At 43.5% G+C, this 20,991-nt stretch overlaps 1 protein-coding gene, 1 non-coding gene and 1 pseudogene across 4 annotated transcripts in view; 2 read left to right on the top strand and 1 right to left on the bottom strand.

The window, feature by feature from the left end:
* Positions 1–13,118, top strand: part of LOC111954279 (afadin) — a 149,836-nt gene extending 136,718 nt beyond the window's left edge. For 2 of the 3 annotated variants that reach the window (XM_070435757.1, XM_070435756.1), the window contains 2 exons: positions 164–352; positions 552–1,415. In XM_070435757.1, the coding sequence (XP_070291858.1) occupies positions 164–352; positions 552–1,325 (963 nt within the window). In that variant the 3' untranslated portion in view covers positions 1,326–1,415. Of the gene's footprint in view, positions 1–163; positions 353–551; positions 1,723–2,960; positions 2,997–4,343; positions 4,479–6,592; positions 7,122–10,576; positions 10,662–10,838 lie in introns of those variants that run through there. The other variant, XM_070435758.1, reaches the window with a different exon arrangement.
* A 2,875-nt stretch (positions 13,119–15,993) lies between these two features.
* Positions 15,994–16,076, top strand: trnal-cag (transfer RNA leucine (anticodon CAG)). Its single transcript has one exon. It is a non-coding gene; the product is annotated as a tRNA-Leu (tRNA).
* Positions 16,077–16,214: 138 nt separating this feature from the next.
* On the bottom strand, positions 16,215–20,656 carry LOC139023199 (tudor domain-containing protein 6-like; annotated as a pseudogene).
* Positions 20,657–20,991: the final 335 nt, after the last annotated feature.

Raw genomic sequence — 20,991 nt, 5'->3', positions numbered from 1 at the left:
ATGGAGCAAATTAGGCTAAAGTATGTTTGAGGAATTTTAATTATGAGATTTCTGTTGTTTGAATTTGGCGCCCTGCACTTTCACTGGCTGTTGTCATATCATCCCGTTAACGGGATTGCAGCCATAAGAAGTTTAATAGTAGTTCCTTTTTCCTTGTCTATAGGACGAGCCCTCTCCACCCCATCCGGAGGCCTATCCTATTCCCACTCAGACCTACCCCAGGGAATACTTCACCATCCCAGCCTCCAAGTCTACGAACCGGATGGACCCGGCCCCAGGACAGTTATACGCTGACGACAGGGGTCCTCCCGGCCCCATGGAAGACCACCACCACAACAGCATAGCTATGCAGGTGTGCACACAGTGACATCACTCCAGGAGCAAAGGAATCATACATAAATGTTTTCTCTGAATAGCCTCCCTCAGAGTATATACTATGAAAGGCGTGTTGTTAATTTATAAAGGAATTAGGAGTATACAGTTGTAAAAAAGTGTTGTGCTGCTCTTGCACTGTGTTAATGTGTGTGTGACTGCCGTGTCTGTCCTCTCAGCGGGTGGACCACTCTCAGGAGGAGCTGTGTGACCTCCCGGGGGGCTACCCTCCAACCGGCCTGCGTCCTGAGGACCTGGTCCACCTGCACCAGCAGCAGCAGAGAGAGGCTGACTACCAGCGAGGCAGTGGGGAACACTGGGTCAACCACCACCAGGTCTCCTCCTCTGTGGAGTCCTCCACCTCCAGCCAGGAGCACCTCAACTACTCCTCGTCCTCCTCCAACAAGACCCAGAGCAACCACAAGAGTGGCCCGGGACGCTGGAAGACCCCCGCCCCATCGCCCCCCACCCAGGGCCTGTGGCCCAGTCCACACGCACGGACCTCCCTCCCCTCCACCACCCCCTCCCCCGTACACTACCAGGACTTTGAGCTCCAGCCCGACCTTCCCCTGCCCCCTCCTCCCTCGGCCAACCAGCAGCAGGCCGCAGCGCCGCCGCCGACCGCAAAGAAGCGCGAGGAGCAGCAGCGCTGGTATGAGAAGGAGAAGGCCCGGTTAGAGGAGGAGAGGGGAAGGAAGAGGAGGGAGCAGGAGAGGAAGCTGGGACAGGTCCGTAACCCAGCTGTGCCTGTAGCCCACAACAACAACCAACACGGGGGCACACTCCCCCTCCCACACAGCACCAGCAGATGCCCCCTCCCCGGTCCCCCATGCAGCAGGTGCCCCATCCCTACCTCCCCCCCCAGGGCCAACAGCAGGCCCAGCAACAGCAGCCCCCAGGCCAGAGAAACTGTCCACCCTGCCCAGAGCGGGCACCCTGCCCCCTCAGGGTAACCCAATGGACACAGTGATCAGAGAGCTGCTCCCCCAGCAGCAGCCCCGCACCATCGAGCGCCGGGACCTGCAGTACATCACCATCAGCAAGGAGGAGCTGTCTTCCAGCGACAGCCTGTCCCCAGACCCCTGGAAGAGGGACGCCCGGGAGAAGCTGGAGAAGCAGCAGCAGCTGCACATCGTAGACCTGCTGGACAGGGAGATCCAGGACCTGCAGGCCAAGCCGGAGCGTACGGCCGAGGAGAGCGACCGGCTCAGGAAGCTGATGCTGGAGTGGCAGTTCCAGAAGAGACTGCAGGAGTCCAAGCAGAGTGATGAGGAAGATGAGGAGGATGACGACGAGGACGTGGACACCATGATGATCATGCAGCGGCTGGAGGCAGAGAAGAGAGCAAGGGTGAGCTGCCCTGGAGAGCAGGGGTCTAGTGTGCACAGTGGAGAACAGGAGGATGTGGAGAAGGTAGGCTACGGTATAGGGAATCATACCGGACATCAGAGGTAAGGTGTATGGAGGAAAGACCAGTGGCCCAAGATCTTCATAGTGCTATTAGATGCACATGAACCCATCATTGGTTACAGTACACCCATTATAAATGTTCTGAGCTCTGAAAGGTTTTTAGCCTCTCGACTGAAGGTTCTCATGCCAAGGAAGGGCGAGCCATGGGAAGCAAAACACTGAGAAAGAGGAAATGGAACTGGGCTTAATGGTTACAGAATAGGATATGGAATTCCCATGAGGAACCCCATGAGGTAGCTAGCTACAATGAATGTTTTGCAATGTGCACCTGCAACATCCTTACGTCATTGCTTTGCCATGCTGAGCTGAGCTGCTGTACTCGACTGGCTGCGGAGAGAGGGAGGGAGGGGGCAGGATGCCGGACACACAACAAACTTACATGGAAACATAGCAAAGTACAAATTGGTTCTTTTTAACAAATTTATTATGGTAATTTGGAAATGATTCATCTCATTTTCCTGGTCTAACAAGATGGCTAGAGTAGCATATTTTTGCCCATCAATGTACCATTGTACATGCAAAAACACACCCTTCCTTGGACAGAATAAAATGCCATCTAACCTGGGCTAATGTCGCTAATCCCCTCAGACGACACCACAGATCAACATAAACCAGTGAGACCCCTCTACAGTGTGTTGCTTCTCATTTGTAACTGTTACAAGAGTACTGTCTTCAATCTGCTGTGACCTTGTATCCAGACTGTCTAGTGAGACAATGATTCCGGGATGTAGTGAGCAGTCCCTGCCAGCCAGGCCAAGGCTCACAACCCCTTGTTGTCTGTCTCTGAGGGAGAAAGGTGGTCTTAGTTTCGGCAAGGAGGTTGGTGGTGAAACGATGTGTAAACGGGGCACTTTGGAGCTCCATGCGAGGGATGGGACTGAGCGGAGCGTTGTCTGTCTGAGGGGAAGTGGGCTGCTCATTCGGCCGCTGGCAGTAATCAGCCCCATTCTGTGGAGAAATGTTCCTGGCACCACATCACTGCTGCCTCCAAAACCCCTAAAAATGTTTTTACTTTTATCTTCTTCTATGCCCTCCTTTTAATTTATATTTATTTACTCTCTTTCTCCCTCGTTCCTCCTCTTTTCTTTCTCTATTTGTTTTTTTCTCTCCTCCCGCAGCAGACTGCTGTCCCAGCAATCTCTGTTCTAGACTTGGTACGTTCTCTTTGCGCACTGCTCCTTATCCTCCTTTCTTGTCTTCGGTTCCACCTGTCTCTTCTCGTTCATTCTGTCCCCTCCCTCTCATCTGGCCTGGGGGGGGGGGGGGGGGGGCTGCTGTTCTCGTGGAGCGACAGGGGTGGGGTTCGGGGATGTCACCCTGCGACGCTGTGGAACCCTGTCTGTCTCCACTAGATAACTGCAGTATAATAACTCATTTAACCTTAAAGAAGTCTAAAACTAACTTGGGCATGGTTAAATACTGTATTTGTTCAAGAGAACTCAGTACTATGCAGCTGTTTCAGTGCAGGGAGCTGCCTGGCCTGCAGTGGGGGTCAGTCTGCATGATTTGAGACCCTCCCCTAGCAGTGGTCATCTGCATGTGGTGTAACCATCATTGTGTCATTGTCAGTCCACTTCATTCAACTCATCCAGCTCTGTGTGAACAACGCCGGTGCTCAGCCAATATAGCATCGCTCTCCTCCTCAACTCCCCTCTCATTGGGGAAGTTGCACAGTGTAGGAAATGTTTCTACTGTCCATCTGTAGTCATGTTTCATCCGGTGATTGACTTCCAGTCTGTTGTGTTTGGTCACCATGACATCAGTGATGTAACTAAGGCTTGAACTGGACGCTCCTCTGCTCTGCCTAGCCATGCTGCTGTTTGTTCTCGCTGCACGTTGCCATTCATTCTGCATGTCCAGCTGTCGCCATATGCCTGTCTGCAGTGCAGACCGTTTTACTCTCACCACAGACGACCTATCCTGTGGCAGAGAGAAAAGAACTTCTAGATTTATACASAGCATCCCATCAGCATATCTAGACCTAGATGTTTTCAACACAACAAGCCCTTGTCTGGAAACCCGATGCCAGTGTGATGTACCTCACAGGGGGGCCAATCTACTGAATGAGTCTTTGTGTAGATGCAGACCTGATAGGGGTCCTTAGAGCTTTGGGGATTTACTGTGGAGCTGTGACTGAGTGAGGAAACACACCGAGTATAGTAATATGAGCCCATGACAGGAGGTTCTGTGTGAACTAACCTGACCTGCACTATGCATTGAGACCACAGACAGACTAGCGCAGCAGTAGGCCTACTCTAGTTGTAGAGCTGAGGATAGTTTGTTACTAAATTATATTTCCACCTTTTCACTTTAGGAAGTATGGCCTCACAGCATTCATGTACAATGCATTTGAATAGTATAAGAAACAGTTGATTTAAAAGTATATTCCACTATACAACTGATTCATCTCCAAGCACACAATTTTGAAGGACTCCTGAGATCAGTAGACTGTAGGACATGTTCCCGGGCCGTGTACATGGTGCTGAAGTGTCTGTGTGTAGTTGCAGGACGAGGAGCGGCGGAGGAAGCAACAGCTGGAGGAGATCCGTAAACGCGAAGCGGAGGACCGGGCCAAACAGGAGGAGGAGAGACGCTGGAGAGAGGAGGAGAGGGCCAGACGAGAGGTCGATGAGAAGGTACACCTCCCTGACAGGACCCACAGAGCCACGTATATCGACGCTACACAGTTCTCACACAGCACATAGCTAGCTAACACACAGCTGGTTAGTCAGGTGCTGTCAAAATATGAGTTCTCATTTATGTTCATGCAGGCAAAATATTCTATCATAATATTCTATCAGTGATTTCTGTTCAGTCAAACTTCAATACGATTATAAAAGAATATGAATGCAATAGACCACAATTAAATCCAGATGCTTGCATTGCCCACAGCTGTCTTTCAGTATTATTATTTGTTACATTTTATTAAAGCTAGTTATGTGAAAGGATTGATGTCACTGCCAGCAGAGCAGATTAAAGCAGAATGCCCCAGTCGGATCTATTAACAGAGGACATCAAAGTGAAAACCCAGAGAGAGTCTTACCTGCATGGTAATTATAGTATTACCCTGTGGGGATCTGCCCAGCTAATTGTAGTTTACCTCGTGAAACAGGAGTTGTGCCTCAACTAAACAGTCCAGCAGCAGAATGCACAGTGAAAAACAAAGACCGATCCGTGGGACCACTTGTCTTCAGGGGGTGGAAAGGGTCAACTGAGGTGGTCGTTTTTTTGTGAAATCTGCTAACATGATCAGCTTTTTCAAGGTTTCTACTGTTCTGTTCCCAGTTGGTCAGTCTCCCACAGAGCTGTAAGTGATCCTGTGGGAGGAGTTGTGAATACGCCCCTCTACAATGTACCAGTCAGAGAACTGTGAAGGGGACTCTGTCTGACTGGGTTTTAGGAACATAAGAAGAAGCCAGTAGAGCAGTGATTAGTGATGGAAGTAGTACCCTGTGTTCAGGGGAAGTGTTATTGGGCCAGAGAGCAAAGGGCCTGTGGCCAGGGAGTCTGCGGCCAGGGAGTCTGCAGACAGGATGCTGACTTATCTTAATGAAACCTGGTGGTTGGTCTGTCAGAGGCTAAGCATGTTTTTGGAGCACTAGTGTTTTGTGTCCTCAGTCCCAGTTAGTTACAGGGACATTAAATGACCAGTGGTCTGAGAGCAGCAGCACCCCTTCATCTTGCCTTGTGTGACGTTGTTACAACATCCCAGTGCCATTTTGTTTTACTGTGTGACCATTGATTCAGCTGTTGTCTTCCTGTGAGTCATCCTCACACCACTGGTAATTGAAGCCCTGTAATAATGGCAATGATGTCCAACTGCATGGACTCATGATGGTCCCCTTCCTCTGTGTTATGTTATGTATGCATGTAACCCTCCTACCCCCAAAAAGCATGGGAGTCACTTTTTACAATATTTTACATTTGTTGGGAAGCCATAGTCATTCCATCAGGCACTGCTTTGGAACCGCTGTTGGAATGCCCCACCCTCGCTGTGGTTTGTGGTGGTCATACCAGAGTACAATACATATCTGTTCCCCCACCATCCTCTCATCGATGACATATACCTACCCACCATACCACTCACTACGCACACACTAACCCAGGGGATCCATGTACAGAATCCAGAGCTGACCAATCTCTATTACTAGCTGGTACCTTTCCAGAGCTAAAACCATAGAATCCCTCCAAAAATCCCTGAATTGGAGTCTTCAAGCCTATCAGATCACTTGACTGTAGTCTAACCCAAACCACTTGAAACTGTTGGCCCCAGCTGTCAGAGAAGTGTCTTTATCCATCCTCACCTCTGGTGGTTCTCAACACAGCATGGAGGGAAGGAGAGGAAAAACAGCACATTTACATTTTAGTCATTTAGCAGACGATCTGATACAGAGTGACTTACAGGAGCAATTAGGGTTAAGTGCCTTGCTCAAGGGCACATCGGCAGTTTTCACCTAGTCGGCTCATGGATTCGAACCAGCAACCTTTGTTACTGGCCCAACGCTCTTTACCGCTAGGCTTCTCTACTAAAGTATTACAGAACCCAGTACACACAGAGTAGTCTCCCCCACCTCACACACAGACATACAGACACATAGTAGACAGATAAGGTGGAGGACTTGTCTGGGTGTCTTGTGGCCATGGGTAGTCTCCCTCCAGCAGAGGCAGAGTGAGTCAGGTCCAGCCAGCCATGCCTTGGAGGTGAGAGTAGGCCACACTAACAGGCTCTTCCCATTCCCTATTCCCTTAGAGGAGACAGGAGGAGGAGTACTACACACGCCTGGAGGAAGGGCGGCGCCGGCAGCACGAGGAGGCCGAGCGCAAGCTGCTGACGCCTGACGAGCCTGGTCTGTACAGACCTCCCCTCCCCAGGGACTACCAGCCTCAGCCCCCCCCTCCCACTGCATCCCCCGCAACCACTGCCACTAACGCTCCACCACCCCCGCCTCAGAGAAACACTTCCTACCTCAAAACCCAGGTCGTCTCCCCTGACGCCTTGTACACTGCCAAGTTTGTCTCGTACAATGACGAGGAGGATGAGGACACTACAGGCCTAGCAGGTCAGGTTAAGCTCTCCTCCACCAGGAAGTCCTATGGCGACCTCCCGCCCGCACACAAGCCGCAGCCGCCTGCGCGCAAGCCCCGTCCTATGTCTGATGGGATCTTTCTGTCCAGCTCATTCCAGCCGCCGGCTGTCAATGCCAACAGTACTGCAGGGCAGCCCCCTCCCCCTCCCATCAAACCCAGCCTCGGCTTCATCCCGACAGGCAACTTTAAAGGTAGACACAGAAAGGAGAGAAGACACGCCTCCCGTATACCTCCCATTCCATATCTCTCATTCAGTCGTTCATGTTTTTTGTGTTATATTTTTGTGTTCCTGTTTTTCCAGTACAGAGGCGTTCTGGCTTCCATTTCCCCTTCTCCCTTTCTCCCACTCTATTTCTCTATCGACAATCCAATAGATCTGTATTGTAGTTGCCAATCAACTTGTAATTCGTTTTTTCTCCCATCGGTTTCTGTTATAGTTTTGTCCTCTTTTTTTTGGAATTTCCACTCCACCACTAGCAAATCAGGTTCCATTTTTGTTTAATTTTCCCAATCCTTCTGTCAGAAAATGTCCTCTGTCCTCACCCATTCCTCTTCCTCCAATCATCTTTCTAGTGAGTAAAAGCAATCGGTAAACCAACCAACCCGTGATTCCCTATGAAAGCAGTCCAGATATCCAATCATAGTACTGTTGGTGTTGCTGCTCAACGCCCACCTGCCCATGTGTGTTTGTTTTTGCTGAGGGGGTGGCCTGCCCGTCTCCCGCCTGCGGGCCCCACGGCTGCTTGGTGGTGGTGTTGGCTTTAAGGAACACTGAGACACTGGCTTCTTATCTATCACACAGACACTGTGGTGGGACCTGAGAGGAGCAGCTCTCTTTAGGCTCACTTGCACACCTGGCAAAGGGGAAAGATCTTTTGAGTGAGGCATTGTCTTTGTCTGTGGCTGTTTAAAGCTCTGTCAGGGCTCCAAACCAATCACTGATTTAGATTACTGAGCAGTACTAATTCACTTTAATCTAGTTCTATGATCCAATTTGTAAGTCGCTCTGGATAAGAGCGTCTGCTAAATGACTTAAATGTAAATGTAATGGTCTTCATCTGTGGCACAATGTTTTCTATTTAAGCCTTTAGTGACCCCTACTGACAAAAGTAGAAACGTTGTTATTTTTTATCAACACCTGGAACCAATGACATTCTATTTTATAAGTTATTAAAACAGTATTTATGCTTTCATAAAATGTTTAAAGATTAGCTTTGTTTTACAATTTAGGAATAGTCTGTATATTTTTGCTCAACAAACCACAATATTTAAAGCCTCTTGGTGAGAACAGAATTTAAGTGTAACGTGGATGTCGATTAAGGCAGCCCCCCGCACCTCTCTGATTCAGAGGGGTTTGGTTAAATGCGGAAGACTCATTTCAGTTGAATACATTCATTTGTACAACTGACTAGGTATCCCCCTTTCCCTTAATATCTCTATTTCATGTTACTCGAAACACAATACATGTTCAGTGTTTCATTGTAAGCCATAGCATAGACTACTGTAGTAAATAACTTAATATTCACATTGACCGGAATCACAGGATTGTGCCTTTTAATTTTCCAGACAGATGAGTTTGTTGGTACATGTTCTAAAAGAAACTATGAAAGTGCCCCCCCCGGATATGAACACTTTAAACAGCCATGGAGAAAAGATGTCACTAATACAACACAGTCTAACAGGGTCAAGATGTTCAGTGACTGTCACCCTGCATGTAACATCTGCACACAGCACCAGTGCCCTTCCCCTACCCAGTATGAATGATGATGATGTCTGGGCCTTTTGTTATTGTGTTGCATTCCTCACTCAAATTGAGAGACCAATCACTAACCTTGCTATAACCCCACATCAACATAATCCGCCTCTCTCCGTCACACGCCTCCCTGCGCTGAATCCAAGCTCACTCCAATCGACCTGATATTCATTGCTATCTACTGCCTTTGCTGCTTTGCACTCCTCCTTTCAGCCCTCAAGTGTTCTGTTCACTCCTCTTTTTGTCTTCTATGACTGTTCCAGTCTCTGCCCTGTCTGTCTGTCTGTCTGCCATGTCTCTGTTTTTGTGAATTTCAACTGATATGCCCTGTCTGTCTATCTGTCTGTGCCTTCTGTGGCTCTGGCTGTCCCGTCAGTCTGTCTGTGTCAGTGACATTGTCTAATGCTGCTGCTTACCACCACCTCCTCCTCTGAGGGCCATGCCGTGGTTCAGGTGACCCGTCTCCACCTGAATCATTGGCTCCCTCTGTTAACAATAATACATTCAGGCAGACGAATCCACTGGCAGTATCAAGAAGAAGGGCAACCCAGCTCTCTGATAGTGAAGACGTCTAGATGTCTAGCCAAAGGTTTTGAGAAGGCTCAGATTCCACCTTCTGCTCCACTTTATCTTAAAAGAATATCAGCAAAATCTGACTAATGTGAATATTTGGAGCCAGGTGTAAGGAAAGGAAAACATTATCCATGGCACAAGAATATAGAAAGACCTTTGGTTGACTTTTATGCATTTTTACAATTACATCTGAAGCCAAGTACTGTTCTGTATAAGCTGAAATTTGGCTTCCGAAAGAATGAAATCAACAAACCATGAAAACTGCGTTTCTGTGGTGACTTAGTTACTGGAGGGTTCAGAAGGTATAGTTTTAGCTCAGGGGACAGACAGATCTTGGATAGGTACCAACTTTTAACCAGTCTGTAGACTCCGAGAGCCTGTTCTGTGCCAGAAGAACTTGACCCTGCCAGTGGAGTCCTGCCTCGGTTCACACGTCAATGTGTTTGTGTCTGCCCTGGTATCCCTAGTTTCATTAATTTTAAACAAAGAAAAATCCACATGCATTTGAATTCTGGTTGTGCTTCCACTCAGACACAACCAGTTGGAACACAACCAGTAAGATTCTATTAGTGGGAGTTCTGGGTTAGTGTGAGAGACAGCAGCAACTGCGTTTGCCTGGCCCGGGCACACACGGACACGTGAACTTACTGATTAATGCCTACTGTGGGTCAGAGGTAGAGGTCACCTGGGGGTCAATGGTGTTGGGTTAGAAGTTAGAATGCCAGTTAAGATACCGAATCAGTCCTCATTCAGCCACCTGTGGCTTTGATGAGCTCCTAGCTAACATCCAGTGGTTATTCAGTAAAGTTTTGTCATAACAGGCTTGATGACAGTTTATCTTGGGTGCTACATGACTTAGTGGTTGACCTCCACTTTTGATCCCACAAACTTGTTTCACAGACCCTGCTGCTTCAGGCGTGCCTTGGACTGCACTAACGCTATTCACTCAGCTAATCTAGTCCCTGTGGCTTGTTTTGGTCTGTGGAAAAGGCACAGTTGTATAATTTGAACATGACTGAAAAGTTGCTGGGTACAGATAACAATCATATATAGCCTGGACTGTGACTTGGCAACAATTTACAGTTGACACGGTGTTATGTCACAATAACTTTGCATTGGTGTGCTGTACTCTTTGTGTACTGAAGCAGGTAAATTAATCCCAGGGAATACATTTAGTAAAGTAATGTTTTACACAGAAGTTATGTACCCAGCAGCTTTTCTTTTTTTTTTTTTACGCTATGGGTTTAACCTGCCAACATGGTACAAAACATATGCATTAACTAATGTGCTCTGTTTCCCCAATTTAATTAATGAACACAGGATTTAATTCATACACTGGAAAYACAACAGGGGTTGTAGGATCAGGAGAAGTTTACAAGGACCTGCGAGAAAAGTGGACGAAAGGGTGAGGCCTGCCATGCATCTCTCTCTTCATAAACAGATAATTCAACTGGGTCAGAGGAAATACTTTTAGACCGAATGAGAACCATAAGAAACTGAGACGTATGTAGGAATTCTCAGAACACACAACGTTGTACAGTATATGTTTTAAGTCGTATTGTGGTTGCTTTTCTCATTGCAGTGGTCAAGAACAGGAAAACACATTAACTGAAGGAGCCCCGGAGAGTATGACATTCAAGGAGCGCCAGCGGCTCTTTTCTCAAGGGAAGGAAGTATCCAACAAAGTCAAGGCCTCGCGAAAACTCATGGAGCTGGAAAATGAACTCAATACAAAGCAGTAGACAAGTAGCCTTAGCAAGACAAATTGACCGCCAGGCCCCGACTGAGCAATGGGAAAGAGAGCCAGCTTTTGTTTCCCAGTGACTCTCCTTTTTTTTTTTTTTTATTGAACAACTGGACCATTACATACAATTTAGATGTATCGTTGCAATAGTTGAGACATTTATTTGCTTAATTTCCCTCTTAAACTATCAGATATTATAATAAAGCACTGTAAAAAAATATCTAATAATAATACAAATTAATTATTCTACTAAGACAAATTTCAAATCACATGAAGGGGAATATATTTTTGTTTGTAAAATGGTTCTTGGGTTAGGGATGAAAAGTTCTGTTCATTTAAACAATTTTAATAGCTTAATGTAATGTGGAATATTTTATGCTCTTTCTGCATTACATATTTTCACACTTTTAAATAAATGGCTTACCAGACCAATCTTTTAAGTTGAACTTCTTCCTATACTCATTGATTCAAATGGAGTAATGTTGTCCATTCTGGTTTGCGATACACTGTATTCTTCATTCCTTAGAATGTGGCTTTAGTTTTGATCCAGGCATTACTGGAAGATGCTATGTCTTCACTATGACTTCCACATATATAAACTGGTTTACTGGGGGTCCACCTGAGTGCACGCCCACACTGTAAATATCTCTCTCGTTCCAAACACAACTCTCAATTCTTAATAGTAACAGCTCTCATTTGTTTTTTATCTTCAGAAATGGACAGTTCAGACTTTATCCAACAGGGCATTTTATACAAGTGTGACGTAGGAAATTGAGATAAGGAACTCCTACCTTTTTGGTTCTCACTGTACATTTTTGGGGGGGGTTTCTATTCCCCCCCCCCCCCACTTTTTTGTATTGATTTTCTTTGTTTGAATTTAACAGTAATTTGCAGAGTTGTGAAATTTGACCAGTTGTATACATTGCCAGTATGCGGAAAGTGGAAGCGTACCATGATGGAAAATTACTTCATTTTCAGTTCAAATGATAATAAAAATCCAAAGTAAAAACCTTGTTTTGTTTAACAGGTATTTATTTGAACCTTATGTAATGTACTTGCACAGATTTTGTTTATTTAAAATGCTTGAGCATTCGGTTAAATCAATACAAACATGGAATACATTTGGGACTTATAGGCTACTGTAGGTAAATGCTATTTTAAGGATTTGGGCAGAATGCTATTTACATGAAGTACATCTCTTCATTCACAGCTGTTTGAGTGACTCCATCTTGTGTGTAAATATGTTGTTGTTTTATTTTCAGAACATGGGCCAGATTTGACTATGTTAACGTTCATTATCCATAAAGTAACAGTATCAATATCCTGTTTCAGCTTTAAAGATGTTAACCGACATGTATTCATGTTTCTCATTTTAGGTAACACATTTGAATCATTTAAATTGTTTCATGATAGCCTTTTGTAAATCATTAATAAATACATATTTTACAAAATGCAGGAACTCTGTACAAATTTGTATAGAAATATTTACAATTGTGTTTTCTTTACATGCTTTAGCTATAGTTTCTTTGTGATAGTGATAATGCACCTGTTTGCATTGTGTACTGGTGTATGTATCTTGTGTACATGCACATCTTGAAGACTCCTCCAAGGAACTATGGATTTGAGAGGAACATATCTGATTACTGACGTGAGTAGTACGCCTAACCTTGGTATGTCTTTGGACTAAGGTTGTTTTTGAGTCAAACCAGAAGGCATTACACTCACTGTCCACTTAATTGTATCAGACATAGTCAATTGTTTAATGTACCCTAGAAAGAATTTCCTCAGTGACTGAACAAACTCCATACAGTGGATGGCTTCAGGTATTAAGATCTGCAGCATCAATCCTAAACTGTGGAACTGGGCAGCCTATTTTCACATTCCCAATTATCCTTTTGTGCAACACTATTTTCCTATCAGAAGGAAAACATTGAAGTCTATGTTAGGTGTGGTATTGAACTGTAAGGGTTGATAACAATGTATAGGTCTGATCATGATGGAACGTCAAAGCCTTTTGAAAATGGCACGTTCTGCTGCAGCTGGGAGCACAGAAACTGGCCAATTTCTACTCTTTCACTTGCAACCATTTTTTTCTAATAAACTGAAACATGGACACTGTTCTGTTGTTTAATTAGTAACAGTAGTGATTTTAGCATGTAAATCTTGGTGGGGGGAGTGAAGCATGCCAGCAAAGCCACTGCACAACACAACACTAAACAATACATTAATTGCACTTTAAGGGTGACAAACAGTGCCCACAAACTGTTAGGGCCTACATAATGCTGTACCAACACCATCCACTGCTACACCTGGCTATCATCGGAGCCTTGTCTGGCAGTGAAACAGTTCATTCAGCCTCATTTACTGCCTCTTTTTTTTTTTTTTTGAACGCTGATATGACTGACTKRCTTAAACAAATGTGGGTTCTACTGACAATTGAGATGTACAAACTGTGGATAAGAGGCAATCTGTAATTTCGATTAAGCCAAGCGAGCTATGACGGACGTAGTCAATATAACTTTTTGTCCAGAGACAGAATTCAGAACATGGGCCGTTCTTAGTGTTCTCCCTGTACACCAACTCAGAACCGTAGGATAAATAAAGGGGCATATAAGCAGACAATGAAAGCTCTTACAATATTCAAATACATTTCTCAAAAACAGATTATAGGCTACATGTGCACCAAATTATTAGGGTGATGCACATGGCCTGCTAACAGCTTACTACACAACACGCACTCCGTATTACTTTCTTAGCTACAGTATACAGTTGAAGTCGGAAGTGTACACACACTTAGGTTGGAGTCATTAAAACTAGTTTTTCAACCACTCCACAAATTTCTTGTTAACAAACTAGTTTTGGCAAGTCGGTTAGGACATCTACTTTGTGCATGACACAAGTTAATTTTCCAATAATTGTTTACGGACAGATTGATTCCCTTATAATTCACTGTATCACAATTCCAGTGGGTCAGAAGTTTACATACACTAAGTTGACTGTGCCTTTAAACAGCTTGGAAAATTCCAGAAAATTATGTAATGGCTTTAGAAGCTTCTGATAGACTAATTGACATAATTTGAGTCAATTGGAGGTGTATCTGTGGATGTATTTCAAGGCCTACCTTCAAACTCAGTGCCTCTTTGCTTGACATCATGGGAAAATCAAAAGAAATCAGCCAAGCCCTCAGAAAAAAATTGTAGACCTCCACAAGTCTGGTTTATCCTTGGGAGCAATTTCCAATGGGCCAAAATTCACGCAACTTATTGTGGGAAGCTTGTGGAAGGCTACCTTCAATTGTTTGACCTAAGTTAAAAAGTTTAAAGGCAATGCTACCAAATACTAATTGAGTGTATGTAAACTTCTGACCCACTGGGAATGTGATGAAAGAAATAAAAGCTGAAATAAATCATTCACTCTACTATTATTCTGACATTTCACATTCTTAAAATAAAGTGGTGATCCTAACTGACTTAAGACAGGGAATTTTTACTAGGATTAAATGTCAGGAATTGTGAAAAGCTGAGTTTAATTGTATTTGGCTAAGGTGTATGTAAACTTCCGACTTCAGCTGTACATATCTCCCTGGCAGTAAATGAGGCTGAATGAACTGTTTCGCTGCCAGACAAGGCTCCGCTGATAGGCAGGTGTTGCAATGGTAAGATGTTAGGACAGCTTTATGTAGGCCCTAACAGTTTGTGTGCACCGTTTGTCACCGTTATAGTGCAATTAATGTATTGTTTAGTGTTGTGTTGTCGCTTTGCTGGCATGCATCCCGCTTTTTTCCCCCACCCCACCAAGATTTACATGTTAAAATTGCCACTGTTTATGTCCAATGAGCACCAATACGTTTTATCTATAATTTATTTTCATATGACAAGGCTTAAAAAAAAAAGAAGATTTGCCAGTAGATTGTCGACTTGATTCATGATGATGACTGCTAGTTAAGATTTTGAAAGTATCAAAGCTACTTCAAAAGCCAATGTTATTTAACTAGGCAAGTCAGTTAAGAACAATTTCTTATTTATAATGACTGCCTACTCCGGCCAAACCCTAACGATGCTGGGTCAATTGTGCGCCACCCTATGGGACTCCCAATCACATCCAGTTGTAATACAGTTCAGGATCAAACCAGGGTTTGTAGTGACACGTCTATCACTAAGATACAGTACCTTAGACCGCTGCACCACTCCAATGACCTTGAGCCTTCTTGGATGGGCACTTCTACTGTAACTCTATGGCAGCACCCAAGGGGCTTGAATTTTCAAGCTCTACCATTAGACTTGGCGGTGACGTAGTGTCCCCATGAGTGACTGAACACTGAGCCAATCACTGTGCAACGCTCTGGATTTTCTGATGGTTTGCCACACCACCACAGAAAGCACTGAGTTAGGCTGAAACACCTGCATTTTGGAGCTCCCTTACTCAAGAAAACAAAAAAGAGACCATGTTTGTATAAGGCTTTATTAACTCAGTGATATTTATTTTTTTACATTGTTTGCAAACTRATATGTGACACATATTAATGCCAAAATAACATGCAAAACAGGCACTGCAGTAGCTACTAGTGCAAGCGCAATGTTTATACCCTTTAGGCAAGTGTAGGTCAATTTGTAGAGAATAGAGAATGCTATACCATTAGATGGTCCAACGGCAAAGACGAAGCTGTCTAACAGCAGTGAAGAAACAATGTAGCGGTTTAGAATGTGGTAGCAGCCTTGCACGAGATGCTACGTTGCAACCACATAACATAATGTTCAACACTTTATATATCAACTCCCGGATAATTATTGGGTCTACCCAATAAATTCCTGGAAGATTATATATGGAGTGTGCGACTATTTATTTTTATAGTTTTATCGCGGAATCTGTAACACTTACATTTTACAGATTGAATCGATGCCTAAATCTAAAAAAAAATCTTACAGCGTATCTAGTTCAAACAGCTATACAGCGTGTATATTAAACTTGCTATCTAATACTATTATGTATATGAGTCAGGATGGCCGAGCGGTCTAAGGCGCTGCGTTCAGGTCGCAGTCTCCCCTGGAGGCGTGGGTTCGAATCCCACTTCTGACAGCATGTTTTTCTACATAAATTATGTATGGTACAGCGTTGTGACCTGAATACACTCACGACGGCTTTCATTGTTATTCTTTTTTAAAGTTTTTCTTTACTGAACAAACGATTGTTACACATCGATTATTGACAATCCATTCACACCAATCTGTAACAAATAACAAAATTATAAAAGAGGAAATGGCGTATGAATTACTGAAATGAGTCAGATTATTTTGTTAAAGTAATACTTGGGTAATTTTCTATTAAGGTATCTTTACTTTTACTCAATTTGACAGTTGGGTGCTTTTCCCACAACTGGTTATGCCACAAAAATAACCAGTGGTGGAAAAACTGTCATACTTGAGTATAAGTAAAGATACCTTAATAGAAAATGACTCAAGTAAACATCACACAATAAAATTCTACTTCAGTAAAAGTCTAAAAGTATTTGGTTTAAAATATACTTAAATATCACAATTAAATGTAATTGCTAAAATATACTTAAGTATCAAAAGTAAAAGTATAAATAATTTCAAATTCCTTATATTTCAAATTCAAATTCCAGATGGCACCCATTGTCTTGTTTTTTAACATTTATTTATGGAAAGCCAACAGTCCAACACAGTCCAACATTCAGACATCATTTACAAACGAAGCATGTGTGTTTAGTGAGTCCACCAGATCAGAGGCAGTAGGGATGTCCAGGGATGTTTGGTTGATGAATTCTGTGAATTTGATTATTTTCCTGTCATGCTAAGCATTCAAATAAGTACTATTGGGAGTCAAGGAAAATGTATGGAGTAAAAAGTACAATATTTTCTTAAGGAATGTAGTGAAGTAAAAGAAAGTTGTCAAAAATATATAAAGTAAAGTACAGATACCCCCAAAAAACACTTAAGTAGTACTTTAAAGTATTTTTACTTAAGTACTTTACACCACTGAAAATAACCATAATCGATTACAGTACATTATGGCATCAAAACCAAAGAAAAAATGAGGCCTATCAAATTACTAACTTGAATATCAGTGTAGTCATAACATTTTAGCAGTTTGCCTAAATATCCCAATAGTATTTTTGTTCGATAAGCAAGAGGCACAATATCATTCAAACAAAAGGACATTCCACTTCAGGTATTTATGGTACATGAATATCAAGACTAAACTGTGCCAGTCAAAAAGCAACACCATTGATTTTCTTTCAAATACACTCCAAGAAGATGTTGTCATACTGAAATCTTCATTTAGATAACTTAAGCCATGCTTAAAAGGTGAACACTCCATTCATCAACCCATTGAGACGTCCTCTGTAGGTAAATAGATGCATGCCGTACAACTGCCCTGTGCCACTGGTCGTCTTTTGTTAATTTTGCCAAGCGTTGAATTCCTTCTTTGACATTCTCCTCACTTGTCAGAGTGTACATTTTGTCTGCATTTCCATAGTCAACAACCTCCACCGTAAAATGGCCATTTGATGCATTATCTGTTACAACTGCACAGTAGAGTACACCATCCTCTTCATATTCAGCAGCAACATGGTCATTCATTCTTAAGTCCACCAATGTGCTGTGGTTCTCCATGGTTTCTTTAAACAGCTCAGCGTTAAACAGCTCAATCCATTTTCAGAATGGATTGTTCATCAAGCTGTTTACGGTATTGATGTAGGAAACAAACCCCAGACCTCGGAACCCTGATTTTATTTTGGGATCAGGGGGGAGTTGTGCAAGTTTTGGCAATTGGATGGAGCAAACTATTTCTGTGAGTTTGGAGGAACTGTCTACATCACCTTGATCTGTTTTTCCTTCTGTCCTTTCCTCACATTTGAACTATGTGATTTTTTTCACTGTGCTCTTTCTAATCTTACTGGGCATCAGGACACTTTGGTGGGTTTGCTTTTTGAGAATTTAAAGACTGCGTCTTTTGATGTTGGTGGTTGTTGTGGCCGGTAACACACTTTCAGATGATATCTGTCTAGTTTTTTATCAAGTTTTGTTCTTCAATTGCTCTTTGTGTCCTTCGTGACCAGTCACAGGTCCACTGTTGCTTTTCTTCTCCTTGTGTTTTTGATTAGCAATGAGCGGTTTTAACGTTCTCATTGATGTTTATGTCTCCATCAAACAGATCGAAAGACAGTCCCATCCTCATTCTTTCCTGCAACAACAGCTTGAAGTGGCTAGTGGAGAATGGATTTCTCCAGCCATTTGTTGACCTCTGCAAAGTTGTTCTTTTTCGGGATTTGTTCAACTGCATCTCAATGCCTGGATGGGAGTGAACAGTAAATCTGCTGAATGTCTGGGAATAGACATTAAATAGTTTTAGTTTTTTCAACAATATACATGTTTCCATAGTCCACAGCCAAAACATGTTTAGAAGCAGAGTAGACTGAACAGGGCAAGCCACATCCCTGTACCATTTGCCATTACCGTAATATTATGCCAGGCAAAGTTTTCCAATACCAGGACCAGAGTTGGCACGCAGTATGTCTTCACTTTCCATGGTGACTTTCTACATCAAGTCTTCAATCATTTCAGTATTTCTGTCCAACTGGCAATACTTCTCCCATGGACTGCACACATGAGTGACACAGACTGCTCTTCACTTCTACATCTCAAGTTGAAGGAGGGATGGACAAAAGAGTCTGGGCATACTGATTGCATAAGTTGCATAGAGGTTTGCCCTTCTCTTGCAAGACCTTTTTCCACAAGCTTCTTTGTTGCATTCTGTTGAGTGTTCTGGAGGTCAACGACATTGTTTTTTACATACAGTTGAAAGTGTGCACTGCATGTCAAATTCACTGACTGGCTTTGAGTGAAGTCCTTCAGTAAATCTCATGCCTCTGTGCACCAATCACCACCGCTGCCTTTTGCAGGTTCAATCAAGTTGTAAAGGCTACATCTAAATGCTTGCCCCTCAAGATCAAGTAATTCTGCCACAATTGCTTGAAGATTGTGCACACTCTTTTGCTACTATCCCATTGTCCACAAATATCACTTCAACTTCGTCCTACTGTGCTCCTACAATGCAGGCCCTGTACCATCTGCCGTCATCTTCAGACTTGGCAACAACATGAAACACCTGCCTGCACGGGAATTGTGTGTGTGTATGGTAATGCTCCTGCATCACTTCCATAATTTCCTCCAAGTTGGGGATCTTGCTTTTCAGCTGACACCAAAAATCTGAGGGTGTGTTGATGTGAGCGCATTACACAGCTATCTCACCTCCGAATGTCAGTGTTTTGAATTTCACAGTCGGATTCTTGTCTTTTGGGGTTCTTGACTTTGGGCTTWCAGGTTTCTTTTCACAGCCATCCGATTCAGAAATGTCCCACATATCTTTGGGAGAGTTCCTTGTGACTCCACTTGTGCTTAATCCATTTCCACTAACTTGTTCTTTTCTACAGAACTTCTGTTTCATCATTTTCTTCTCCATCTCGCTCTTGAGTATCACAGGCTCAGAGGGAGTGTATTTCCAGAATTATACATGCTTGGTTGTGGTCAGGAGCTCTGTGATGTGTTGTTTTCCCTCTCACAAATCAACCACATATCCATCTTTCCTTACGTGGACAACATGCACAAAGTGAGCTTTGTTGGAAACTGCTCGTCTGAAGTATTATTTTGCAAAGATTCTCCATACAACGTCGTCGTCAAAAGGCTTGATATTCACGAGAGAACAACTGAGGACAAATGCTGGTTCAATAGCAAACTTTTCCAGGATCTTCTTGATGCATATATAGTGCATTTGGAAAGTATTCAGACCCCTTGACTTTTGCACATTTTGTTACGTTACAGCCTTATTCTAAAATGTAGGATTTTTCCCCTCATCAATCTACACACAATACTGACAAAGTAAAAACAGGTTTTTAGACATATTTGCACATTTATTTAAAATAAAAAATGTAAATATCACATTTATGTAAGTATTCAGACCCTATACTTAGTACTTTGTTGAAGCACCTTTGGCAGCGATTACAGCCTTGAGTCTTCTTTTGTATGACGCTACAAGCTTGGCACACCTGTATTTGGGGATTTTCTCCCAATCTTCTCTGCAGATCCTCTCAAGCTCTGTCAGGTTGGATGGGTAGCATTGCTGCACAGCTATTTTCAGGTCACTACAGATATGTTAGATCGGGTTCAAGCCCGGGCTCTGGCTGGGCCACTCAAGGACATTCGGAGACTTGTCCCGAAGCCATTCCTGTGATGTCTTGGCTGTGTGCTTATAGTCGTTGTCCTGTTGGAAGGAGAACCTTCGCCCCCAGTCTGAGGACCTGAGAGCTCTGGAGCAGGTTTTCATCAAGTATCTCTCTGTACTTTGCTCCATTCATCTTCCTCTCGATCCTGACTAGTCTCCCAGAAAACAATTAAATTATCACAACACATAGGTTGTAATATGGATTATTTCCTGGATTGGCTTYCCCGGTAATTTTACCCACGCACCTACTGCCCTAGATTAGAATATGTGAAGATGTATGCATAACAGCAAATGATCATAGACAAACGTTAGCTGGTGCATGGCTACACAGTGACCTCACACGTGTCATGATGTCACGTGTGCTCCCTCTCTAGGTCACCAGGCTGCTCGTTATGGCGCACACCTGTCGCCATCGTTATGCGCATCTGCGCATAACGAGTGGAGGACAGAGGAGCCTCTTAAAAAAGAAGTTACAGGTCTGTGAGAGCCAGAAATCTTGCTTGTTTGTAGGTGACCAAATACTTATTTTCCACCATAATTTGCAAATAAATTCATTAAAAATCCTACAATGTGATTTTCTGGATTTTTTTTTCTCATTTTGTCTGTCATAGTTGAAGTGTACATATGATGAAAATTACAGGCCTCTCTCATCTTTTTAAGTGGGAGAACTTGCACAATTGGTGGCTGACTAAATACTTTTTTTGCCCCACTGTACATAGGTTGGAGTCATTAAAACTCGTTTCTCAAC

This window comes from Salvelinus sp. IW2-2015, linkage group LG28, assembly GCF_002910315.2.
Source record: "Salvelinus sp. IW2-2015 linkage group LG28, ASM291031v2, whole genome shotgun sequence".
In the NCBI taxonomy this organism is placed as follows: domain Eukaryota; kingdom Metazoa; phylum Chordata; class Actinopteri; order Salmoniformes; family Salmonidae; genus Salvelinus; species Salvelinus sp. IW2-2015.
Note: the sequence above shows the minus strand (reverse complement) of the source record. Positions and strands in the feature narration are given on the sequence as shown.